The sequence below is a fragment of the Achroia grisella genome, unplaced genomic scaffold (genome assembly GCF_030625045.1).
Source record: "Achroia grisella isolate CSIRO2021 unplaced genomic scaffold, CSIRO_AGI_Agris_v1 utg567, whole genome shotgun sequence".
Classification (NCBI taxonomy): Eukaryota; Metazoa; Arthropoda; class Insecta; order Lepidoptera; family Pyralidae; genus Achroia; species Achroia grisella.
In genome coordinates, this window is record NW_026712947.1 from 654052 (window position 1) to 681932 (window position 27881).

The 27881-nt window shown below is 34.4% G+C and overlaps 1 protein-coding gene across 1 annotated transcript; it reads left to right on the forward strand.

Annotated features, from left to right (window-relative positions):
- Positions 1-205: 205 nt before the first annotated feature.
- LOC131848710 (uncharacterized) lies at positions 206-10517 on the forward strand. The gene is made up of 7 exons (XM_059198646.1): positions 206-3088; positions 4109-4212; positions 5250-5449; positions 5851-6142; positions 7520-7657; positions 8839-9097; positions 10011-10517. The coding sequence occupies exons 1-7, from the start codon at positions 206-208 to the stop codon at positions 10515-10517; spliced, it is 4383 nt and encodes a 1460-aa protein (XP_059054629.1).
- Positions 10518-27881: the final 17364 nt, after the last annotated feature.

Below are 27881 nucleotides of genomic sequence, written 5' to 3' on the forward strand. Positions count from 1 at the left end.
GACTTTCAACGAAGATATGTGTTGTGAGTTATAGCTGAGCCTTTCGTGTGAACAGTGGATATGCGCGTCACGGACATTGTTCGAAGTGTTAGCTCGGAGTGAGTGCGCGTGCTGTGACGACACGTTATTGATATTCCCGGCGGCCGTGATACCTGCAGCGCCGCCGGCTACCTTTACGTCATTCATTGATTCGTGAATTACTAAAATGGATCAACTCGTGCAGTGCCCCGTCTGCACCCTTTACCTTCATAATGGGATGACGCTGGAGTCCCATTTAGACACGCATCCTAAAGATCAAGTCATAAAAGCATTGTGTAGTTTGACATCAAAGGGTAGCAGTTATGGAAGCAGAACATCTACACCTTTGCATTCTGAACGGTCATTTAGAAGCAGATCTCGGACACCGGCTACAGAGGACAGGTGGAGTGGTTCACACCGTGGTGCAGATCAGGACAGGTACTGGCGCAGAACACCTAGCAGAACTCCAAAGACCTCATCAATAGCAAGTGCATCCAGAAATGGCACACCTGACATTAGAATTGGAGAAATAAATTTTGATAACAACTCTTTGACTCATAATAATGCAAACCATTATGGCAACACTCCATTTGTGATGAAATCAGATAAAATGCAACAAACTTATCAAAGCCCGGCATTGCCTGAATTTGATCAACAATATATGTACTACCCAGATCAACAGGATGAAAGAGAGGTGAAATACTCTAGGAGTGCGGAGTATAGTGCATTAGATAATACTAGTGGTGTTTTTACATATAATATGCCATCTATAGGATCTGGTGTAAAGTTACAAACAACATTGCTACCTCCAGTGCATAGAAGAGGAAATGATGGTCTTGTCAAAATATTACCAAAATCAAATAATGTATTTGTCAAGGCCAACATGGGTGGGGTGCAGTATTTATCTCCTGGTGTCAAGCCAATGCACGTCATGGTGCCTACTACACCTACATTTGTACAGAAGAATATTCAAAACAATATGGTTATGACTAGTGGCCTACCCACTACTCAGGTTCTTGAGACTAAAACTGTAGCTCCTCCTATGGGCAGTAATCAATTCAACCAAATAACACCTAATACCTTTACACCAAGCACTACAGTAGTTACTCAAAACTCACAGATAATTTATCGAGAAATGCTTCACAATATTGATGGAAAACCATTCATATCAAGTGTGCCTGCTGTTTTAAGCCATGAAAATGTTACTAATGTAGCTCAGGCTGGTTCTCTGTACCAAAATGTAATGGTTGTTGATCAGTTTGGTAACACCTCATGTATGTATACTGCTCCACAGCAAATTATCCCGAAAGCTTGTAATACTTCAATTTATAATGAAACATCACACTTACCTACAGCTCTTAACAAACCTGTCTCTAGTCATGATTCCAATAAGACATTAATTATAGAGGTAGGACCAATAGTCCCTCCCACAACAGTGGATGATAGTGATTCCAGTTCAATACAACCTATTCAATCTGAGGTAAGCAGACCTCAGAGCAGTAAGTCTGAACAACCCGAAAGGACAGAATCCAGAACGGAAACTCCAGGGTCAAGTAAAGGTCTTAAAATATTGAGCAACATTAAAGTGGAAGTACCGGTGCAGCATCACAAGAATATGGTAAACACTGTAATGGACTTGACTGGAAGTAATGACTTGGAGCCAGAATATATAGACCCACCTGGTACACCCGAAAAGATTGTACCTGATCTAGAAGATACTCCTACAACTTTGGTTGAATGTACACAACCTGCCGTATCAAGTGGAGAAAGTTTGATCTCTTCACACACATTTTCTGTGATAAAAAATGTTGGTAATCCTCCCTCATACAAGGATGCAATAAGCAAATCTTCTGTAGTTGATAGTAAGATGGAGACAGAATTTTCAGATTCCTGTCCAGTTCCAGATTTAATATGCAATGAAAAGCCTTCAGTGTCACCTTGTAGTGAACTGTCTGAGCAAGGTGAGAACTCCACTGACCGGACCTCAATATCGCCTAAGCCTCACAACAGTAAAAGTTGTACAAATACTGTAGAAAGTAGTACAATTAATAAGTCCCTAATACTGCCACAAAAGCCTGTTAGAAACAACACATTAAGACTGAACAATATTTATGTGAAAAAGCATAAGAAGATTCTACAGATTAAGAATGCTAAATCATTTCCTGTAAATAGTACTTCATACCAAATAGATCTGGAGCCTGTGGCATCGGCTTCTACTAGTAAATCACCTGAGCATTATACAATGAACAAAATTCATCACACTGACAATACTGATATAAAAGAAAATAATAACACATTAGAAACTATATCTGTAGAACAGATTATTGACCACAATCGAAATGAAAATGACTTTGATGCTGATACAGAGGAACGGTCTAGGGACATTGAGCCTGTGGCGCCATCAAGTATGACCAACTCTGATCAGTTTACAACAACTGTAGAAGTGAAAGAAGAAATTAACACTAGCAATGAAGAAGCATTTAGCAGTGAAAATAATACGTCAAATCGGGTGTTGACGCCACTTGAGACTCTACGGCCCATTAATGTAATAACTTACGGTAATATGCCGCCAAGTGACTTTGATGATGAATCAAATCATAGAGAATTGTTGGAGCTAGAAGCATCTTCTAAAAATAAGCAATTTGTGAACATGATGACTGATAACTATTTCGGTGATAATATTTATGCAGATTACTTCACAGCGGACCGTGTAGGGTCATTTGATGCTGAAAGAGGGGAGACATCTTTCGTTAAAGATATCCCAAAAGATGGAATTTATATCTGGGGGGAACCATCTCAGAAGGAGAGTGAATTTGTTTTGCCAAATTTTATACATGAAAGCTATAAGATAGCTGAGAGCAATGGTATTGATTATTCCGACATGGATAGAGAGGGACACTTAGATGGCGACGGTGATGCTTGTGATCGAGATAGCAAAGCTGATGTTCTGAGTGAGAGTCACAGTATAGGTGAACCACCATTGAATATTCATGCGGATGAACGAATGCCGCCGCGGGGGGAGATCAGCGGCCAGGAGAGCAATGGGGATATGGAATCACCGTGGAGTGGCGTAAGTATAAAGAGACTACAGTAGAATCTTCCCATATTGTGTTCAAATATTCATAACAAAGTATGGTATTTTTTTAATGATGGAATGGTGCAATCGCCTGCACTAACGTTTTGCGTTGGCAGGGCACTAGTGGAGGATCATAAGATGACATGAGGTCAGGTCAGCTACCCCATTGTGACAAATTCACCAAGAATTTGTCGCAATGGTTTCCAGGGGGAACCGCATGGAGGTCAACCTGTCATGGTACATTACTAGAAATCCCCTTCTCCTCCAAAGTATGGTATTTCAAATGGTGTTTACCATGATAATGGCAAAAGACAAAGTATTGGCAACAATTGGCAATCGACTCTGACTACTGCTTCTGGGATAACCATTCTAACAGTATTTATATATTATATTTAATATATTAATGTGTATATACAATAAAAATATTATTTTCATCTTAATGCGAATTGAAAATGATGTTTTTCGGTATCTTTTTTCTTCTTAAGATGTAGTGTATTTGGAAAGTCCAAAGGAGATATTTCATTTATGCATAAGTGGGCTACAACCACATAGAATATGTTATTATGTAGTGGCATCCTCTTCTGCTTGGCAAAATTTGCAGATTGTTGTTATGCTGAGGCCTTATTTTGCCATGTGTTTATTCAATTCAATATTGCGGTTTCCAGTGAGGGCTCTAGGCATGATGCTTATATTGTTTTGACTCAATAGCAATAGTCTATTGGACTATTGTTTCAAATAGCCCGTTATTAGGGCTTTTGAATGCACTAATCATGTATTACAGGAATTACAGGACCCTACTATATGTGAAAGAATTTTAAAAACTATTTATATAGATGTTTTTTTAAAGTAGTATTTTTTATTAATTACTGAAAAAATGGAAAGAGTTCTTGTTTATGATATAAGCTCATGTGAGCCCTTTTTTTTTTAAATTTATTATATATTTTTGGCAGATCTGCGATTTATCTGCAATTTTTTTTGTGAATTGTGTTTGTAGCGTGTTGACGTGAATTACAGATGTATTCGGACGTGGCGGCTGCGCAACCGTGCGATTTAATTGCACGAGAGAGCTGGGTCTCCGATGGCTCTGAAGTGGACGCCAATGAGAAGCGTGACACACTGTTAGTATCTTTAGCAGCATTTAATAGTAATAAAGCCTTTTGTTTCATAGTTAGGGTACATTCTGTAGTTTACAGAATACTATAGAATATAGAACAACACACAAGTTTCTTGCTCATTCTTCTTGTGATAAGTCTGCGTTCTGAATGAGTGGTAGAATACATAAAAATGTGACTATTTAAATTGTGCTCACATTAAGTTTATTTGAATAAAGATTATTTCTATCCTGCAACTCGGTGTGCCTTCGGCATAGGATTCCTCCAGCACTCTCCATTGAGGAAAATTTACTTCTGTCTATTTCCCGATGGTCTAACGGTTTACCACACTGCTGCTTTCCGATGGTCGCGGGTTCGATCCCTCGTACATACATACATTTGTGTGATTGTTTGTTTGTTTCGGTTTGGGTGTTTCAAAGTATTCTGTGGATAATGGAATGATGCAGCCGCTTGGGATAATATTATGTTTACGCTGGCGGGGTACCAGTGGAGGATGATAAAATGAGCATGAAGTCAGTCGTTTGGCCCATCTTGGCAAATGGTAATTTACCACGATGGTTTTCAAACGGTACTGCGTGAAGGTCTACTTTACATGGTACTTTGCTAGCAATGGGGTTAGGTACCAGTCTACATTACTTACAGTCATCTCCCCCCTTCCTATATATATTTTTTATATATGATAATGGAATGATACACCCGTCTGCACTAACGGTTTACGCTGGCTGGAGAGTGGAGGGTGATAAGATGAACATGAGGTCAGGTCAGTTCGCTGATCATGACAAATTCATCAAGAATTTATCATGGTGGTTTCCAGGGGGAACCGCGTGGAGATCAACCTGACATGGTACATTGCTAGAAATGAAATTATTAGCTCACATTACTAACAATCTTCTTTCCACCCTTTCAAGTATAATGGATTTAAAAAGAAACTCTAAGTATTTGTATCAGCTCTCTAGTACCCATAACACAAGCTCTGCTTACCTTGGGTCTAGATGGCACTATGTATTGTCTACGGTTATAATTGTTATGTATTCTAATTACAGGGAGGATGAACTGCAGTACTCCAAGAAAATGTACTCGTGCAACAATTGCAGTGTAAAGTTTGCGACGCCGAAGGAGCTCCGCGCACACAAGGCTCTGATGCACGCGCTGCCGACCTGCTCCGTCGCCAAGACCACGTACAGCCGCATGGTGACTGCAAGGACCATCAAGAAAGAGGAGAAACCTGATGACAGTATTACCAGTAAGTATTTTTTTTTTATTTTTACCAGTAAGTTATTTTTTTTCAGTTTTACCAGTAAGATAATTTCTTTTTCGTTAACAGTATTAAAAAAATTACACAAGTGAATCTGCATTCCGAATGTTATAGGAATATAATCACGAAAAAGTAACTGTCAGTGAAATAATTACTAACTGTTTCTATACTATTAACTTAATAATAAACCGTAAATTCTGGTTTTTTCATTACATTTCTTCTCACATCTACTGAATTTGCACATACATTTTCATAAAAATCGGTCAAGCCATAGGTCAAGTTATAGGTTGACTTTACCAACATTATAGATGTTAAATATATCTGCCATGCACAGACGGCAATAAGATAAAATAATGTACTATATTACATAATCATATAAACTCTTTCAGCCAACCTTCTATCGCTGACCACAAAGGAATCAATAACATCCACGATATTGCAAGTGTATGATGTGATGAACGAAGCCAAACCAAAACTTGAAGGTCTGATCAAACAGGAGACAAAACGGAGACGCAAGGATTTCATATGCCCTACTTGTAAGATAGACCAGCTCTCAGATATAGCATTCCATGCTCACCTCAAGATACACCCGCTGGAGTGTCTCACTTGTGGGAAGTGTTTCTTCAAAAGAGCCAACCTAGCACTGCATATCAAAACGCATTTAGGAATTAAAAATTACAAGTAAGTTATATTACGTCTTACTAATCTTACCTTTTAACCTGTCTCGCTTTCACGCCAAAACTACTAAACCGATTTAAATGATGTTTGGAACACAGATAGTCTAGATACTGAGTGAACTTTTTTATTTATAAGTAAATTGTATTATTTTGTAAATATCTTATCCTCGTGGCTTCATCTGCATCACACTTACTTGACATCATTATCTGCCAATTTACACAATATCTTTAAATTGCATGTATTATTCTGATGTATAACCCTTTGAAAACTGGCGTGCACAATTAGACATAAGATATAATTTAAAACGATTTTATAAATTCCGATTGAAAACTATTGTATTAATTTGTTCACTTAATAACTACTCAATTTTGAAAAGTTTAAGGCAATTAATTATTTTTTAAGTCGTTAATTAGACTTATTATTTTTTATAGTCTCCTTATTATACTTTAGTCACATGGAATTTACCAAATCCATCGGATGAAAAAAGTAATTCAGGTCTGAAAGGGTTAAGCTATATTCATAAAAATCCATTCAGTAGTTTTTGCTAGGAAGAGTAACAAACATTCATTCATTTTAATGTGGTTTTGAGAAATAGACAGTGTGATTCATGAGGAAGGTTTATATGTATAATACATGCGTGTTATAATATAGAACAAGCCGAGTTTTTTTTATTGGGGGGTTGGGCTATTATCAGGCGCTGCACTGTAACACTGCGACCTGTACAGATCTATTGTGCCTGCCCTTATTCAAAATACGCTTCGTAGACCCGTGATGGAGAAGAATTGGAGAATATACTGAGGAGCGATGGTTTTTACCTCCTCAGGATAACTTTCTGACTAATTCTCCTATGATTGATAACACCGATGACAGAGACATGTTTGTAATCAGTGAAATTACAGAATACGCAGTTATGGAATGATCCTCCAGTGATGGTATGAAGTGGTATATAAAGAGTATATAAATTCTTACATTATTGACGTCATATCCCGAGCTTCCAAGGGCAACGTCATTTATCTATACATCTATACATATAAATAAACTTTGAGTGTATTGTTGTAATATTGAAATAACCGTTTTTTACATGCATATGAATATAAGAACGGTACATACACCAAAATAACATTTTTACAATTTTTGCCTGTCTGTCTGTTAGTTCCGGCTAATCTCTGAAATGCCTGGATCGATTTTGACGGGACTTTTTTTGGCAGGTAGCTGATATAATAAGCGGTAACTTAGGCTACTTTTATTTTAGAAAAATAAAGTTAAATTCCACGCGGACGTAGTTGCGAGTACAGCTAGTTGTTATATATGTATACTTTCCAAAGGAAATATTTCGTTTATGCATAGTACTCATGAATACAAATGTTGCACGTGTGTCAGGTGCGAGGTGTGCGAGAAACGTTTCCTGACGCGGCAGAAGCTGTCGGAGCACCACAACACGCACACGGGCCGCGCGCCCGTCAAGTGCACCATATGCGACGACACCTTCCGACGGTACTCCAACATGGTGCAGCATCGGTACGTACCGACAAATATTTCTTTTATTATATAATATACTTTCATAAATACATATAATATATTTTTAATATTTGCCGCTTTTCGCAATATTATTGCATAAGACAATAGAGTATGAAAATAACTAAAATAGACTAATCTAGCAGTATACTGTCTATCTTTACACACGGTATAAGCTGCTAAACTCAGTTTTGCTGCAAGGCTCTGAATTTGAGCGCCCCATTTAGTTTTATTATCTAGTGTGATTCCTAAAAAGACAGTAGATTCTATAAATTCGAGAGGTTCGTCGTTTGATTTTATGTTGGAATTAGAATTGAAACATTTAGAGAGAAAAAATTAACACATTTTGTTTTCTTAGCGTTTAACATAATATAAGTTGTAACCCAGTGCAAAAGACGTCGCAAGGCACAATTTACAAGTTATTATAATTGTAGCCGACGTGCCTCGCGACTGCGAACCGGACCTGTAAAATAAAACTAAAATATTAATAAAAATAAAAACACATAAAACATATAGAAATAACCATAATGTATATATAAATCCATACTTACCTTTTACTATATATATGTATAAATTGATGCTCCACTGGTAAAATATATTGTTCGTTTGTAGGGTGTATCTGTAAAATTTAATGTTACATACCTGTATACCTACTTATTTGATAATTAAATTGATCCCACCGCTTGTGCGTAAATAGCGACACCTATAGCAGTTATCACTTCCCTCGCACCGCACTCGAACGCGTCCACTATCCTCACGCTATATATGCGCAAGCGACACGGACAGCTGTAAACTTCTATCGATTTTCATTACTGAATATTTCACCACTCCACGCTTAACTGTATCGGCTACAATAATTATAAGCCATTCTATTAATCTTAAAAATCAATGAAGTATCATCTGCAAATAATACTATTCCGCATCTATCTTGCATGGCAAACGGGACGACAATAATGTAAACTAGGAATGAAAATGGACCGAGAATAGACCCTTGAGGTACACCTTGCACAAGTGACTCGTAACCCGTTTACCATGTAAATAATAAAGTAAAGTAAAATAATAATATGTACAGACATTGTCTAAAGATCTCATTCCGAACTGACGGTAGATTTGACATATCATAAGAGTCTGTAATATACCTACATGAATGAAGATATTTAGAATTTTGTATTGTGCCTGTGCAGCGACCGCCATCACCTGCAGAAGAAGGCGAAGGTGCGCGATTACGTGTGTCAGTGCGGCGCGGTGTTCCACTCGCGTGCCAAGCTGCACTGGCACAAGGAGACACACGAGGAGAGGCCCAAGGCCTGCCTCTACTGCAGCGACAAGTTCGTGCACGCAGCTTCGCTCACGCGCCACGTGCGCCGCTCGCACAACGAGTACTACCTCTCGGAGCGGCTGCGCGGGAAGGTCGATAATGTGCCTTGTCCCGTCTGCAAACAGGTCAGTATATTATCACCAAAAAAATATATGTACAAGACAGATAAGATTGTAGTAGTTTGATATAGATCTATAGGTAATAATCGGGTATTAATCTTTAATAATATGATATTACATAGATAAACAAAGTCGCTGTTGCTGCATGTCCGTCTCTATGTATGCTTAAATCTTTAAAAATACGCAACGCATTTTGAAACGGTTTTTTCATAGATAGAGTGATTCAAGAGGAAGGTTTATATATGTAATACATGTGCACCTGTGCAAAGCCAGGGCGAGTAGCTAGTAATATTATAAATGTGAAAGTAGGGATGTTTGTTATGCTTTCACGCAAAAACTACTGAACCCAACATCATGAAATTTTGTACACATGTTCTTGGAAGTATTAGAATGAACATAGAGTACTTTTATTAAAAAACAAACAAGTATTTTTTATTCAATGCGAGCGAAGCCGCGAGTAAAAGCTAGTAATATTGTAAACGCGAAAGTTTGTAAGTATGTTTGTTACTCTTTCACGCAAAAATTACTTAACGGATTTTGATGACACTATATAGAAATATAGCTTATGCATTCAGAATAAGACATCTTTATTGAAATTTAACGCGGGTGTAAGCGCGGGCACCGATTGTAAAAGAACTATCATCATCGTATTTGTTGACTCTTATTTGAATAATTGATAATTTACTTTCTTAGTTTTATTTAGGTTTATATCTAAATTATTATCTATCAATTGAGCTTTAAAAAATAATTTCATTGTAACAAATGTTGATAATCACTAATCTTTTAGATTATTAGAAACCTGCACGACTATTTCCTTTTGCGGACTGCTCGTAAAATGCTATTTTTGTCCGAGGCACTGCTCATAAGCCGCCATCTTGTCCTCTACTATCAGTCATTAAATACACGTGCAAATTTACAGGTGTACCTGCGAACGAATCTACGAGCGCACCTCCAGACACACAGTGGTAAACGGCCATACCTGTGCATCATATGCAACAAGGCATTCACCACCAAATGGAACTTGAAGCTACACCGCTGGACTCACATGAGTCGCTCGGCCAAGCCGTTCAAATGCACGCTCTGTAAAGGGGCCTTCATTCGACACACCGAGTATATATCCCACATGAACGCGCACAAATCCGTCAAGCCCTACACATGTAACTACTGCGGCTGTCAGTTCATTAGGAAATACAATTGCCAGCGGCACGTCCGGGAACATGAAATGGCAAAGAAGTACGTGTGCAAAGTGCCCGAGTGCGGTAAGTCGTTCCATCGGAGCTATTACTTGTCTGAACACATGAAAGTTCATAGTGGCGCGCGGCCGTTCTCATGCAACATCTGTGGTAAAACATCCAGCAATAAGTCCAACCATAATAAACATGTGAAGATACATCACGCGCGGGAACCGGTCGCCACAGAAGCATAGACAATCGTGTTTTGTGCAGTGTTGTGTGCAATCTGTGGTCGTTGTGCGCCACTGTCTTGTTAGATTTAGTTGTTTATTATTGGGTTATTCCAAATAATTACTGTCAAAGTTATTCTAGAAAGGACTCACTCTCTGTTTTCCAGTGATCTACATATCGTATGAGGAGAGAGAAACCTTTGGTAGTAATTAATGGAACATAGAGAGATCCACGTTTTGCTATTAAAGTTTCTAGTTGTAAAATAATACTGTTTAAGTAGTCGTGACCTGATACTGATACTGATATGCTGGATTTACATGCTTGCCTCATTTTTTATTTGTAAATAACTTTGTTGGGATAAATGAACATGACTGTTATATATGATATTCTCGTGTCACAATGTTAGTTACCATACTCCACCGAAATGGCTTAAGCGATTTTTATGAAATTTTATATGCATAAAGGTCTGACAATCAGCTACTATCTATTTTTCATACCCCTGAGTGATAAGGGTTGTCCATCCCTTACAATTTTTTTTGGACAAAATTTTTATTGTTTATTTATTAATATAAATATGCATAGATTTTTTTTCGTAAATAGATATATGTTATACATATAAAACACCCAAACCGACATATACATAGAATACAAATGTGCGAGGAAATGAACCTGCCATCGGAAGTAAAGCGGGGTGGTAAAAGTTATACTATAAATTTGCTTGTTTGTGGCAAGATTGTAAAACCAGCATTCCATACCAAGCTGTGATCCAATTATGTAACAATCAAGCAATAATTTTGTTGAAGTGCCATTATTGATTGCAAAATGTGGTGTATTTATATAGGTTTTATTTATTTTCGTAACGGACAGTGGCCCACAATGGTCACAAGGAGCAATCTTGTAAATAGCTAGTTAAATGATTTGTGTAAATACAGGACCAAGTGCAGGACATTGAGGAGTATAAAAGCATTTTACAGTTATATAAATTGATAGATGTCGCGCTCAGGAGTTGTTTAACAATAGTTATGTTTAATATTTTATGTTTAGTACACGTTTATTGTGGTCTGTCGGGGTTTGACACGGATATTATTAGAATAAACTTTCTACAAACTCGTCTGCACATCTGTGTCTTACTTATTTCTAACGGCATACAGATGGTTTTGGTTAAAAACTTTTTCTTTTCTAAAATTCTTATAAGTACATAATTTACAAAAATTGAATGGTTCACTTAAGAAACTTAAATGATAGATTTTAGTAAGTAAATTTTCAAAATATAATAAAAATTGAAGTTCACGTCCCATGTAATTAAGTGTATTTAAGTAATAAAATGTATTTAAGTTTTTATATCAGTCATCTAGTACCCATAATATAAGCTCTGCTTACCTTGGGACTAGATGTCGCTGTGTGAATTGTCCTGTGTTATTAATATTAAATACGTATATAAAAAACAATAGTAAATAGACAGGCAAGCTCTAATATTGTGTAACTCCAAACTGACTAGTGTATCCTATTCGAAACAAAGTAAATACTTAATTTTTAACATTAATTTGTTCGTGTTAAGACCCAACAGAGTATAATAATATTTTGTTACCGCCCTACATCAATATTCTTATTGAGCTTAATATACGTGATGTAAATATGATGTAGAATAATTATACAAATCATATTCTACTAATAGACTTAATTATACTATCATAAAAGACTGCTTAAGCCTATAGATGCCAATAAAAATATATTTGCTTAATCTTCGAAGGTTGTTTCGGGTCTCAATTGGGGCTGAAGTCTAGATTCTTTTGTTCCCTTATTTATGGTAGTCTGTTTATGTTGGTCGATTGTCTATTATTACCATAACACAGTCATTCCAATATTACTTGAGCTCCATGGCGCGACATTTTGTTATAAGTATATTAGTCAAATTATAGGGCATTTCGGTATAGGTACCCCGCTATAGATCTTTATATATATTTTTTTTTTATCGGTTAGATCCTATAAAGTATGCATATTTCAATTTGAACAATACAGTCAACATTAATAGTAATTATAAATGAAATGGACTCTAATGCATAATAATGAACACTGTAAAACAATATGAAGACTCATCGAAAGAAGTCTAAACATTTCAATAGTAATATAAAGAAATTTTACTTTATTAGGCTGCTTATATACAGTCGGTTAGTTGCTGACAACGTACCGAGTATATATCAGCAGCCTAATAAATAGTTTTTAATGCTCATTTGATTTATATATAAGCAGTCTTAAATGTTTAGCGTTTTTATGAATCCCTTATAAAAATGCCGAATAACTTGTAGCTATTGACTTTTGATATCCTTTTCTTTCTGATGTGACAAAACACTGTAATAGGTAATGTGGGCTTGAGTTTTATAAAAATGTTATTTTAACTACAGATTTTTTAAATCTTACTTCAAGCTACTTGCGTAATTCAAAAGAATGTGACTGCAGTAGGTGTTGTCACACCTATGTGAGGTTTTCATTTTGTATGACTTACCATCTTCTAAGTTAGGGACATTTTTTGGTGATTATCAACTTGTACAACATAATGTATGTTTATGAATCTTAAGAAAATTTAAGATTTTTTTATTGGTTGACTGTTTTTTTAATTGGTTGTTTTATTTATTTCAGTATTGAGTTTTTTACTACTCTTATTCTAGAAACATAGTGTCTAGTGTCATAACAAAATTATACGTATAATACAATAGTATGAAAGTCTGTTATTGAAACAAATATTTATACATATAATACAGTGTACTCATATTATTGAGAGTAAAAAAAATATTTTAACACGTTGAAGACCGCATTAAAAATCTTATTTCTCACATAGTCCCTACTAGTAGTAGTCACGGTCCCTACCGGCATTTTTTTTATTATTATTAATTACTTACATTATCTTTTAAATATGTTTTAGTGTACAATAATTTGAGGTAGACGTTATTTAACCTTTAGATTTATTTCAATGTCTGTCAAAGTGCCTAACACACGGTCCCAACGTTATACATTTACTTTCGTTGCGGATTGACCCACCGGTGGGCATGCGGTTATTAACGTGTTAAATAAATGTACATCTGTAAAAACGCTAAACTAAATCGAATGCGGTTTCCACAGATGACATATTATTGGAATTTTCCTACAACGTTTACAATTCGTTTCATTCCAATCAATTCAAAATCAAAACAGTTAAATTAACATGTTATTCCGAATACCATTTTAGTCTTCGTTTCGTTCAAATAAGTTAATTAGCTATTGTTATATTTAGGCTTTATAACTCTTTGCCCAATAGTTTAACGATAATACTTAATTGGAAGCTTTTTAGGGGCAGGTTGCGTTGTTTTCTGTTGGAGCAATCTTTTTACAGTGTTGATGAATTTCTTAGCAGTAAAAATTGTATATTTTCCAATGCAATATAAATTGTAACTGAATAAGTAAATATCAAAAATGAGTCGTACAAAGTCGCAGGCGCAACTAGTATAATAAACGAGCCGTTCGCCGAGACGGATCTATTTATAATGAGGTCATCACTATCTTATTAATTAACAAACGGACGCAGAATCGAACAATGATATTGCATCACGTTACAGGTTCACAGGTTCTATCTGCGCCACATCATGTCATGTGGCCTGACGCGTGTCGTACGATTGGTGGATAATTTTAATTAAAAAATAAAATTCTAATTAAATTTATCTACCAGTCGTATGACACGTGTCATACAATAACACCTGATGACATGCTGTGGCGCAGATATATATTTTAGAGAGACTTATATTCGGATCTAGTCAACGTGAATAATAGCTACTTCGACTTAGATCTCAGAGTACTGTGTTCGGATATAGTCAAACTAAAAAAAAATCGAAATAATTTAAGAGATAGCGGTAAATTGAGCAACCAATTTGATAGTAATTATTTGCTAGAACAATGTCGCAATTCTAGATATTAAAATTCATTACCTACCACATTGAAATCAAATAAAAATATCATTATTCATGTAGGTCTATTACAGACTTATGATGTGTCAAATCTACCGGCAAAAAAAAAATACCGGCCAATATTTAAACGTCATACCTACCTTCTATTGAAGTAGAATCAATTTTATGCTACTTGTTTCTGTTATTTGATATAACTTAAAAGATGGAATAGTATTTATTGACCTCAATGTTAGAACTACTAAGCCACTTTCTGTAACTTATAATATATAGGATGCTACCAAATTATCTGAATTCTCTCTGACAAGGCATAGTTGTCGCAAAAGTCATTATATTTTTATACAAAAATTTAATAAAGGCATGTTTTGGTGTAAATTGGCCTTTAAAAATAGATGTTGCTGCTTTGTTCATAGTATGCTTTGGTAGGCATTAAGAGATATCAACGAAATAGATGACAAAGCTTTTTTTTACCAATTTAATGTGACCAAGAAATTATATCCCTTTAATATTTTATCTAACATTATAATCTGAAATAAATTAGTGCTGGTTGGTAATTTGTATTCACACATTTTGATAAAAATGTAAAGTTACAACGATTATTTCAAAGAGCAACACCCAAGTTTCTCGTTCTTCTTTTGATGAGACAGCATTCCGAATGAGCTGTAGATTAAAATAAATAACTATTTAAAAGTGCTTAAATTATGTTTATTTGTATTTTCTATTCTACTCTGTTCTGTGACAGAAATACAGATAATTTAACAGCACCATATATATACTCCAATAATTATAATGTTGACTGGCATATGTTGTAAAATTGTAAATTTGACGTGTAACAATATGAACTCCACCGAGGCTTGGTTATGAATGAAAACTGTTTCTATCTCGAACTGCTCAGGTAAATGTAATTGCCTTAATTATTAGTTAAGTAGTTAAATTTTTATTTATTACTATATGTTTATATTGTCACACTTACTTTAATTATTTACATAAGTAGTTATAATTAATACAGTTTAGTTCATAAGGTGTCATCAATAAATTATGTCACAAGAAATATTTTAGACGCTCTCCTTATGGTCACAGTTGCTCACATTTGTGATAATTATAGCCCCTAATGTGACATTATATATTTTAAAATTTTACCAACCAATAATTATTCAATTTACTACCAAACAACCACATTGTGCGATCACCAGCAACGGTATTTACCACAAAAAATAATTTTAGACGAGGGGGTCTCATGGTCACAGCAGGGGGTCACAAATGTGACCAACATTTGTGACAATCATAGCCCCTAGTGTGACACATATTTTATAATTTTACCAACCAATAATTATTAAATTAACTATCAATCAACCACAATCTGGGATCACCTTCCAGCAATGGTATTTACAAACCTATACAATATTTAAACCATCAAGAAAAGAGCTAATTCCTTCTTAAAAGGCCGGTAACGCACTTGCAATTCCTTTCGAGTTGCAGGTGCTCATCACTTACCAACAGGTGAGCCTAGCTCATCTGTACCCCGTGCTATAATAATAGTTTTAAGTTAGTTTTATTTCCATTTAAAATATTTATTAATGTAGTTTTTGTGTGACACGAAATATATTACCTCTAAAACTGGTTTGTCACACTGTGTCACATTGTCCTTTCCCTAAAATATGACATAATTATGGATGACTCCTTATATGTCTGTACTAGAAGAAGTAACAGAGGTTTTCTTTAAACCATGATTGAAGATGTTATTTTTATACTTTTATGTATCTACTAAAATGATTTTTGTCCGCATTTGCAAGCAATTTACTAGTGTATTGGTAATTCTTATTCAGTTAACATTATTAAATACAAGAAAAATTCGACAGTAATTATTTACTGTTTTTTTGTCAGTTAAATGTGTTTTTGAAGGGTTAATTGAACTGCGATATACTTGTCCCTTATTGTTAAATAGCTGATATACTTTTATATTTGTTTGACTATTTTATATATATAAATATATCTTTAAAATGTATAATATTCTGAACAAAGGTTTCATTATGTTAGTACTTTAAAAATATCTAAAATTTTTGTGGTATATAAATATAGAATCTGATTGTAAATTCAAGACAATATGTGCAATGACATATTTGTTAAATAAATATTTGTTATTATTTTTATTGTAATAAAAGTAGTTATATTGATTTCATACCCATGCTTAATTATGTAACGCAGTTGCTAACAGATCAACAGTTTGCATGTTGCGTTTGCAACCGCAACTCTGATATTGTACATACATAATCGAAAAGCTATAAATTTGATTAGTAACTGTTAATTTGGCCTTTTTTTCGTAAGGAATAAGATAGTTAACGGGCCTACCTATTCACCTATTTGACCGATGTGTTAATGGTTCCTAGAACCTCGAAACACATCGATGAAAACCACATACATTTATGCAGTAGTTTGTGCGTCATTTGTGTATATACAAAAAGACTGACAGAGGAAGAAATTTAAAACAGAAGTTTTGATTTCTTTTACTGTAATAAAGATACCCATACGTTTTTTTAATACATATACTGTACAGACATCGGCTTGTAACAGTTACAATATATATGTGTATAGTTACATTATAAAAATGTTCTATTAATAATCTATAAAATTCAGTTTTAATATTCTGCACCATTTCAGAGTTGTAGTCACAGGCTGTATTAAGTAATGCAATTGCATCTGTGTAGATAGATAAATGGTAGATGTGCAATTGAGAATTGTTAGCAATTGAGTTTCATAATAAAGCAACTGATTTTTGTTGGAGATTGAAATTGTTATTCTAGTTTTGTGACGTTTGGGTCTAATTTTTTTTTATTGTAATTTATATTGTTTTATACAAAGAGACTATTTGCAATGTGAATGCGACAAGGTATCATATATTTATCACAGAGGAACATGGCTAACTACACTGCCGTACATTTGACTAGTTCTGTACTAATATTTTTTATACATAAAGAAAAATAAAAAGTAAAAAAAATATATTATAACCTTTAAAAAATAAAAATACTTAAATATTGTTTAAATTATCTTAGTGTTGTTTTATGAAATATAATAAATGTATGAAGTTTTTTATATTTTATAAAATAAGTTTAATAAAAAAAACAAAATAATAGGTTTTTTTAGATATAATCTTTATTAAAAACTTATATTATATAGCCATGTCCCTTATACGACATGTAACAGATTTAACACAATTCTTATACGCATCAATTGGAAAATTTTGTTTCAGGCTATGCGTTCTTAATTTTAGAATAAACAATTGTGATTTTTATTATTGCATAAATAAAAATAAAATAATTATGTTTGTTTATTCTAAAATTATAGGTGTGGCATCCTCAACTTAGAAAAAGGAAATTAATCGAAAACGAAAACATATATTTCAAAATGTTACTTATATTTCAATATATAATAATTTTCTAACGTTTTTGATAATTGTCTATGTTACAATACAGATTAAAAATGTGAAGAAACCACATGATATATTACAAAACTTACCTACCCCCGGGAAATCTCTCTGGAAGTAAATCTGACCCCTGCTATTCTAGGAGCTTGGTATGGGTGCTTTTTATAATTTCTCTCATAATTATTACTATTTGTAGAAATTGCGTTAATTCTGTTATTTGTTGTAAATTTTAACATTTATCATCAATATGACAAAAAAACTGAATGAATACTGATATAATATGAATGACACCAGCTGTGTTCACGGTATGTAACTTTCATTTATTTTTCTACACATAAAACGAAATGATCTCGTATATTTAAAACTAAAAAAACTTTATAAAGTTGTGTTGTACAACCGTACAACAGTAGATGTAGACCTCTCGGTTATTAGATGGATTTTGGTTATTTATTTTTGTTGTAAGTTTCTTTTTAGTTTCTGTGTAAATATAATTAGTAACACGTGGGAGGTACACCAAAATTCAGTTCGGCGGGGTTACTGGACTGAACAGTTTGTGTCTGCAATAAATTATAACTAAGGATATAATATAGTTGTTTGTTTTTTTTATAAAGCTATCCCTTTACACAGTTACCTTAGTTTTTTAAAAATTCACAATAACTACGCGAACGATTTCTACGCAAAATCACTAGGGTGGAATCCTCAACCATACGTATCGAATAGCGTTGGAATCAACTAAATCGCATCACATTCTTGTCACGAAGGACGAAGAGCCTCGAAAAGACCTGCCGCCCGGAGCCTCCCAATGGATAAGGTCGCCGTTGCCTTTATATCAGTCGATATATGTGTGCTATCAAACCCCCCAATAAAATAATAATATGGCGTCTTTTTATATACTATATAGAAATGTAATATAAGCATTTTGAATAGTCATATTTTTATATTCAACTACACATTCAGAACGCAGACTCATTACTCAATGCAAGAAGAAATGAACAAGAAACTTGCGAAGGTAATTCATACAGCGCCATCTCGCTGTGATATGTCCTGAATTATTATTATTATCTCCCTCGCCATCGACAGGGAATTCATCCTCACACGCTGGAACCAAAGTAGTCTCGAACACTGCGTTTTCAGAGGTGTTTCCTCCCGAATACACTTATATTGTGGATTAACTGCCTGCCGAGGTTTCTCGAGAGACTACACCGGAGAGACTTCTTCAGAGATTTTCTAGAAGGGTATATTTAGGTTTCTTAAGGGTCGGCAACGCGTATTTGACACCCCTGGTGTTTCAGGCGTTCACAGGCTACGGTAACCGTCAGATGGGCCGTATGCTTGTTTGCCACTACCGTAGTATAAAAAAAAAATAGGTACATACATAATAAGCTAATTCAGATTAATATGATGTTTGTATTTATTGCCTGTACTTTTAAAGGTCATTACTGATTATCAAATATTCTATACATTGTATAAACAATGTTGCATTGATAAACAATAACTTTTATTATTAGGTACGTGTATTGTTTTATTTTTAGCTGCCTATGCAATAACTAGGGTTACTTTCGTAAGATCAGGCGACAGTTTAAAATGGTTTACATTGTTGCTTTATGTTTAATTAATGAATTGGTTATGATTGGCACTCCGCGGGTGCTCTTTGTTCTAATGCAGTGGTTCCCAAATAGTTTTTGCTGCGTATCACTTCAAAAAAGACCTCAAACCTTGCGTACCCCTTATTGTAGCAATCACACTAATATTTTTTTTTTGTATATGATAATGAAATGGTGCACCCGCCTGCGCTTTACGCTGGCAGGGCACCAGTGGAGGATGATAAGACGAGCATGAGGTCAGGTCAGTTAGCCCATCGTAACAAATTCACTAAGAATTTATCACGATGGTTTCCAGGGGGGACCGCGTGGAGATAAATGAGAAAGTTTGTGAGTGTGTGTTTGTTTTACTGATAGCCGCACGTACCCCTTAATATAACTTCACGTACCCCTGGGGTACGCGTATCACCAATTGGGAAACACCGTTCTAATCCATCATCACGTAGAGTTAGCATTGCCAGATTTAAAGTCCCGCGAGGCACAGGCAGAAAAATTAGGTTTGTTAACGGTGTGTTGTTTGACACATCAGGTCACATGTTGAGCGGAGCGCGTTTAATCTTTTTCGCCACGCTAAGATTATGGCAAACTTTATAACTGACCATTTCTAAAGGACATGACATATAGACAATGGCCTATCGTTTACCGCTCAAAAAAATTGCTCGTTTACCGTTCAAAAAGATCGACATTCGATAAATTATGAGGAGTATCGTTACAAGGAGTACAAATCTGATCTCTAAGATTGCTCCGCGGTTCGCGCTCCGTGCATTAATATTGATTTAATTTAATACCTACTCTTATAACATCTTATAACAACAACTGTTATGGGAGTGTGGCAGCATGCAAGTATAATTTTTCTTCCAAGAACCCTTATCATATACGTAAACCTTAAAGTACCTACAGTACATACACATCCTTAAAGTAGAATATTTTGAAGAAAGATTTAACTTTTTTTCTGAAGGTGGTAGAATAGGGCACAGGCAGAGTTTAGACCCTGCGGGTGCCCTATTCTACCACGGGGCACCAATGGTATTTGGTAATATGGGGATGAGATTAATTTGCCATAGTAGATTCACAGTATTGGTATTATCAGATTCTATCTCGTATCCATGAATCTACCTATTTGTATTTCCGCCACTCTATTCTACAATTATACAATTACCAATATTTTCTATAAATACAATAAAGGGGATGGGGAAATGATTGTATAGGTTATTTATCTATTGCCAGCAATGTGCCATGTCAGGTTGACTACCACGCGGTTCAAACTGGAAACTATGGTGATAAATTCTTGGTGAATTTGTCAGAATGGTCTAACTGATCTGATCTGACTTCATTCTCATCCTATAATCGTCCAATAGGGCACCAGATTATACCGTTAGCGCAGTCGGGTGCACCATCCCTTTATCGTATACTGGAGACTCGTCGGCATTAAAAAGTTTTAATTTTTCGACTTGTTTTGTACTATAACACGCATGTGTTATACATATAAACCTTCCTCTTAAATCACTTCTATTGCTGAAAACTGTTTAATTAACCTCAGCTGCGTAATTTAAAAGATATAACTGAACAGACAGCGGCGGCGACTCTATTTTATACTATGTAAAGATTAAGAAGTATAATATATATATGATAATAATATAACCACAGTACCTATATATAAGAAAAACTATTCGTGGGGTTCTTTCGTAAAAGATCTCAAAACAATTATTGTTCGAACTGTTGCCTGTTTGTCTGTATGATTGTGCGTGCTAATCTCAATGGTACAAGAGAGCTAGAAAGTGCTGGCGGTCGATCGCCAACACGTAAAATTGCTGGAGTGTATGAGGTGTGCCCGATTTTGAAATAATAGTTTATCACGATGTCGCCTTAACCCATTCGCGTGCACGTATCAGTAACATATTGTAGTAAGATGCATTTAAAATTTTGTGTTTGTTTCATTCCAATAGATTTACTATCAAAAACATTACACAAAAATAAAGTCTCGCCCTCAACTAATGGAATGTTGCACCTTCCTGCACTAAAGGTTTACGCTGGCGGGGCACAAGTAGAGGATGATAAGATGAACATGAGGTCAGGTCAGTTAGCCCATCGTGACAAATCATCATCATCAGGAATTTATCACGAAGGTGTCCTGGGAGAACCGCGTGGAGGTCAACCTGACATGGTATATTGCTAGCAATGAGATCTTATGTCCACATTACTAACAATACCCTTTGCTCCTAACTGGTGTAGTTTAAAGATTTCATAATTGGACAGATCGTAGTACCTACATTAAATCGTTAGCCATAACGAATCGTTATCATTGTCTCGGGTGGGTGACTGACCAATAAACAATATCTTTACGGACAAATGTTCTAAGAGTATACTTAGCTACTTAGGTATGTATGGTATAACTAATTTAGTCTCGTGTGCGTCGCATTGTCCCAATAAAGATAACCTTTTAAAAGCGATTTTGCGTTGTATCTTGTACCTATCTACAAAAATGTTCTTAGGGTTGCGTAATTTGATCAACTAGTGATCAAACAAACTAGTGGTCCAGTGTCAAAATTCGAAAATAAAAAAAAAAATACAAAAAAATCCATGAACTAGCAATAAGAATGAAAGTAGTAATGGTAGAGTGTGTAATTTTTTTATTCATTACACATATTGTATCATATTTTTATGCAAAGATAAAAAGATAATCATTTAACATATTTATGTGCATACTTTAAAAAGAATATTAGCATTTTGCACTCCTCTGTATAAACAATACCTTAATAGTTAGTTTAGGTACGTTATTACGTTCATATATTAATAGTTTGCTTAAATTTTATAGATCTCCGTCCGTACAATTTGCGTAAAAAGGGGTATTAAGGTTTTGTTTCAAGTAGGTATTAATATTAAATAGTAGTAATAATATCTCTTATTTCGTACTGGTGGCACTGAAGACCAGAGATATGTTCGCATAGAACGTGCCATAAAGCTATTTGGAGTCGTTTCAGTGCTATATATTTTAAAACAGTAAAATAGTTAAAAAAATAATTAAATATGTGTATATACTTTATTTTATCCTTTTTATTGATTAAGCTTGTTTCGGAAAAGCATTGAATAAATAATAAAAAGAAAAATTCATAATTTTATTTATTTATTACATTAAAATAAATTTGTAGCTAATTGCCAACGCTTTTATATTTTAAAACTATTATATAAATATAGGTATATTTTAATTTTATTTATTATAGAAGAAAATGCATAAGATTGCCTTGGACCTTACGCAAAAATGAGTTTAAAAGATGCAATGCTCGAACAGTGGGACAATAACTAGCGTGATATGTTATTGGTTATTGATTTGACATTTGACAATCTTACACTGATTGTACCTAATATTATTTTTCTTCTTCTCTTCTTCTGCAGCATCTATTATTCTACTGCTGGACGTATATCTCTTGCATATGTTTTCACTTTATTCGGTCTACGACGCATCTAGGCCAGGTCTGGCCTGCCGTCTTTTTGAACTCATCCACTATCTAGCAATTGGTCTGCCTACGCTTCTGCTTCCCATCCTAGGTCGCCACATTAGAGATCTGTATGTACATCTGTCACCTCTGGCAATAATATTACTTGGAATATTATATGATATAAAATTTGCCACTAAAAAAGTTATATAAAATAGAAATAAAAATAATAACAAATAGAAATATTATATAGAATAAAATATAAATAAATAAAAATACAATAAAACTATAGAAATATTCGTAGAGCCGACAATATACGTCAGCAAAACCATTACATGATGGTTCTTAAAACTTTTCATCAAATTGGTGACGCTGATGTGTTACCAATAGAAAAGAGGTTTTTATATACTACGATAGTGGCAAATAAGCACACGGCCCATCTAGTGGCCTACGCCTGAGTCACCAGGGGTGATACGTGTTGCCGAACCTCAAGAAACCTTAATATATCTTTCCTGAAAAACCCTATGCTGTAGTCATGTGAGAAAACCTCGGCAGGTTTATTATGGACGTCTCTGTATGTACTTAAAGGTTCAGGTGATGATTTATCATCGTATCCCGTGAAATGAGTTGTTGAAGATGATAATAATAATAATTCCAGGACAATTTAGAGACCGACATCTAGTCCCAAGCTAAGCAGAACTTTTTGGGTACTAGACAACTGATAAACATATAATCTCAACTAATATTCCGAATAATATATGAAAAAAAAATTGCGCAAGTAAGGAACCCCCTTTCTTATATTACAGCTGTGTAGTATAATAACCTTGAATGATTTGATACTTACAGCCTATTTATTTGTGTTACACTATATGTCTAATTATATTAAATATAGAAATGTTTCCACAGCAGTGGACATATATTTTTTGCATTGGATTTATATAAAAAAACAAAGGTACCTATATAAAGTTATATATTGGTCATGTTGTTTATTGTTCACTAGCTGTTCCCGCGACTTCGTCTGCGTGGAAATTAACTTTATTTTTCTAAAATAAAAGTAACCTCAGTTACTCTTTATTACATCAGCTACCTGCCAAAAAAGGCCCGTCAAAATCGGTACAGTTATTTCAGAGATTACCCGGAACAAATAGACAGACAGACAGACAGTCAAGAATTGTAAAAAATGTTATTTTGGTGTATATATCATATATTTATATTCATATGCATGTAGTAAAAAACGGTTATTTCAATATTACAAACAGACACTCCATTTAATTTATATGTATAGATAGATATGTTTCCACAGCAGTGGATATATATTTTTTTTGCATTGGATTTTGCATTTATATATATATAAAACCACGATAAAGCAAAATGAAAGAGAAGCAGTTGAAAGAAGAATCGTTTATCTGCTTTTCTTGCATATTATTCGATGCATATAAATATACTATTTCTTCCTAAAAATCATCATTTCCATAATTATATGCATCAACATAATAATAACACAGTTCCTTCACTCACAGCAACGAAGGAAAGAACTTAAAATAAATTTCTTGTCTTTTGAATTTGTTTGGCCTGTATTGTAAGATTTTTACTCAATAAAACTCCACTATATAACCAACGAACCAACCATACAACGCAAAAGCCACTCCGCCAGACCCCTGGTCCATTTCCACGAGAATAGAAAATACAACGGCCTGAGCAAAGGTTCGAATCCTATAATGGTATTCTTGGAATAAAATTGTATCCGTCAGGCAGAAATGGCCTTCAGCTGCTCAATAAATTCTTTTGCGGGCTGGACGAAATAGAAATGTAAATTATAATTATTCAAATAAACTTATTATAAAAGAATTTTTTAACAGTCATTTTTTTTCTATCATTCGGAACGCAGAGTTAATCAAAAGAAGAATGAGCGAGATTTTGAATTTTTTAGTGAGTAGTGGTGTCACAGTACCTGCTTGTCTGCTCCAGGGCGGGCGGTTCTCCATGACGATTTTGTCCAAATAAAAAAAAGGTAATAACAAGGGGACCTTGTATAAAAAATCTATCTCAACAAAAACAGAATATATAGGAGAATAATAATTGAAAACACAACTTCAATGAGTACCTATGAATAATTAGTCTTATTAATTTTATCATTATAATTGTTAAATATAACCCCGAGATATTTTTGTCACAAGTACAGATATATTTAAGACGTCGGTATTGATATTTTTGTTTTGTGTCGTAAAATGGAAAATTTTACTCGGATATCATATTACAGCTACCTAACCTTTATACCTATATCTGTAAAAATTAACAAGTGACAGCCAGTTTTTTAGGTAGGCCCTAAAAAACTGGCTGTCACTTGTTAACTTTTACAGAGTCCAAGAATATTTGAGTAAAACGAATACTGAAGCGGAAGTATCAAATGTGTCTGATGAGTGAGAGGTGCTGAGGGTTTTAATGAGGAAAATACGGAGATTAAATAAAATGCGACTAGTATGACAGCGATATATAATAGAAAAGTAACAATAAAGAATATGTCAAAGAATATTATTATAAAATATAAAAATGGTATAAAAACCTATCAAGGTGTTCGCTACAAATACATTCACATAATTTGCATGCCTATATGGTAAATAAATAATCCTGATCAATAATATTTCGTGTACTTAACATTACCTATATATACTGTACCAATACTTCGCAAATAAATTATTTCATTTCATTTCATAATGGGTTGAAGTTAGGTAGTTAGTAATCAATGCCGACTTCACCATAGATAAGGGCACACGGGGCCCGTGCCCAGGGCCTGCATTCTCTGGGGCCCCCGAAGGACTGACAATTTTTCTCACACATTTGTCATTTTTCATACACTTTTTTCACAAATCAGTAATGTCATCAGAAGGTATTTACTAGGCTACTACGCCATTATACCGATTACTTCGCCATTTCTATTTTTTGTTTACTTTCCAAAAGGGCCCCAAATTCTTGTTAGCCCAAGGGTCCCAACCTAGTTTAAGACGGCGGTGTTAGTAATGGCACAGATAACATAATCTAGTAATGGAAACTATATTTTCAGTTATTAGCATTATATATAATGTTTAAGCCTGTGATTGTGATCGGATATCGATTCCTTGGTGTTCAGTTGGTAGTTTAAATTTAATTATACATCGTTTACATTTTTTTAAATGTCTTTATTTATTTATTAATGGCACAATATAAATATTCCATTAATCTGTGCTTTAAATAGTCTGTATTGTATACTAAGTGTTTGTAATTGAGCATACGTGTGTACTAAGATACACATAAAAATTGTTAACTATCTACCTAGCTCATCATTACATAGTCGCTGTCGCTGTCTATCCGTCCCTATGTATGCTTAAATCTTTAAAACTACGCAATGGATTTAGAAGCGGGTTTTTAAATAGATAGCGTGATTCAAGAGGAAGGTTTATATGTATAATATATGTACACCCGTGCGAAGCCGGGGTGAGTAGCTAGTTAATTTATACAGTGAAACCTTGTTCCCTAAATAAAAATAAATCACGAAATTTAGGATAAGCAGTGTTTATTCCCTACAACAATAGATTGATACGAAATATTATATTTACTGTTGCACAGTATAAAATGTACACTATTAAAGATTTTACTATTTGTAGTATATACTGTAGAAAAAAAAATGTTAGATACTTCTTCAACTTCTACCTTTTCCGAGTAGAAGACCCTTTGGGGCGGAGTTGTCGTATTTTGTACACTTACCAATAATCCCTGGTGAACTCGGCACGGCGTCTGAAGACATCATTATCATCCAATTCTTACTATAATGTCTGGAGAGTACCTATATACAGCGCAAATGTAACTTCTCAATTCTGTACACAATTCTTCTGTAAAAAGACCAGTACGAATAAGTCAATATTATTTTGGATATTACTGCTTACGGACTGGTATAACTTACGCTATTACAATACTGAAAGCTTCGAGAAAAGGGCTTATTTTTAAAAGGCTGGCAACGCACTTGCAATTACCTCTCTGTTGCGGGTGCTCATGGACGGCGATAATCAGTTACCATCAGGTGAGCCACAATATGAAGCCCGTGCTTTAAAAAAATCTTTAAAATATTGGGCAAGTTGTATGAATTAAAATTAAGAAATTTACTAGTTGTTACTAGCTGTAAAAATGCGGATTCGGGCTGTAACAGTTGGTTTTTATCTAGTAATGTATGACTAACAGCTGAGTCACAGTATTATCTCTTAGAAAGTACAAATCAACAAGTTAGCAACGAGTTCGCTCGATAAGTAGAGGGATGGCTTGCATAATTTCAAGAAAGGTCATCGACACATAAAAATAATCATAAACAGTTGATAATATTAAAAATGACTGGCACTTATGGCTGAGTAGTGAATAGGGAATGCCCGGCCTCTTGCCACGTGCTACATGACCTGCTGTCTTGGTGATTCAATTCTAAAAACAACTAGAAAGTTTGCACTTTGCGCTCTTATCATCGTAAATTTTGTGAACACTTGCTTTATCGCAATTTTGATACTATGTAACGGGATGGCTCCGTTTAAAGACGTAATTATGAAAAAAAATTACGAGAATTATGCGTAAATATGAAGAATCCATTAGACAATTAAAAATAATATTACTAATATTATAAACGCGCAAGTGTATGAGGATAGGTGAATGGATTACTAGATACATAGTTTCTTTTGCACACAAAAACTACTGAATGGATTTTAATAAAACTTTACAGCATTATATATTAGAATAACGCATAGGCTATAATTTTCATATGGGTGAAACCACAGCTAGTATATAATATTGTAATGATTTCTTTTGTAGTTGAGATTGACCAACTATAAAAGAAATCATTACATTTGACCATCCATTTGGCCTTTGAAAATATTGAGCACTATTTCAGTTATATTTTGCACAATATGGCAATTGGAATAGATTGTACTCTTCAACTAATTGAAATCACTTTTGAATTATAGTTTTTTTAATTCACATGTACCTT

Excerpts from the sequence above, each read along its gene's own strand:
- LOC131848710 (XM_059198646.1), top strand. The coding sequence starts at position 206 with ATGGATCAACTCGTGCAGTGCCCCGTCTGCACCCTTTACCTTCATAAT. Across the intron at positions 3,089-4,108 it reads TGGAATCACCGTGGAGTGGC|ATGTATTCGGACGTGGCGGC; the intron begins GTAAGTATAAAG and ends CGTGAATTACAG. Across the intron at positions 7,658-8,838 it reads TCCAACATGGTGCAGCATCG|CGACCGCCATCACCTGCAGA; the intron begins GTACGTACCGAC and ends GTGCCTGTGCAG.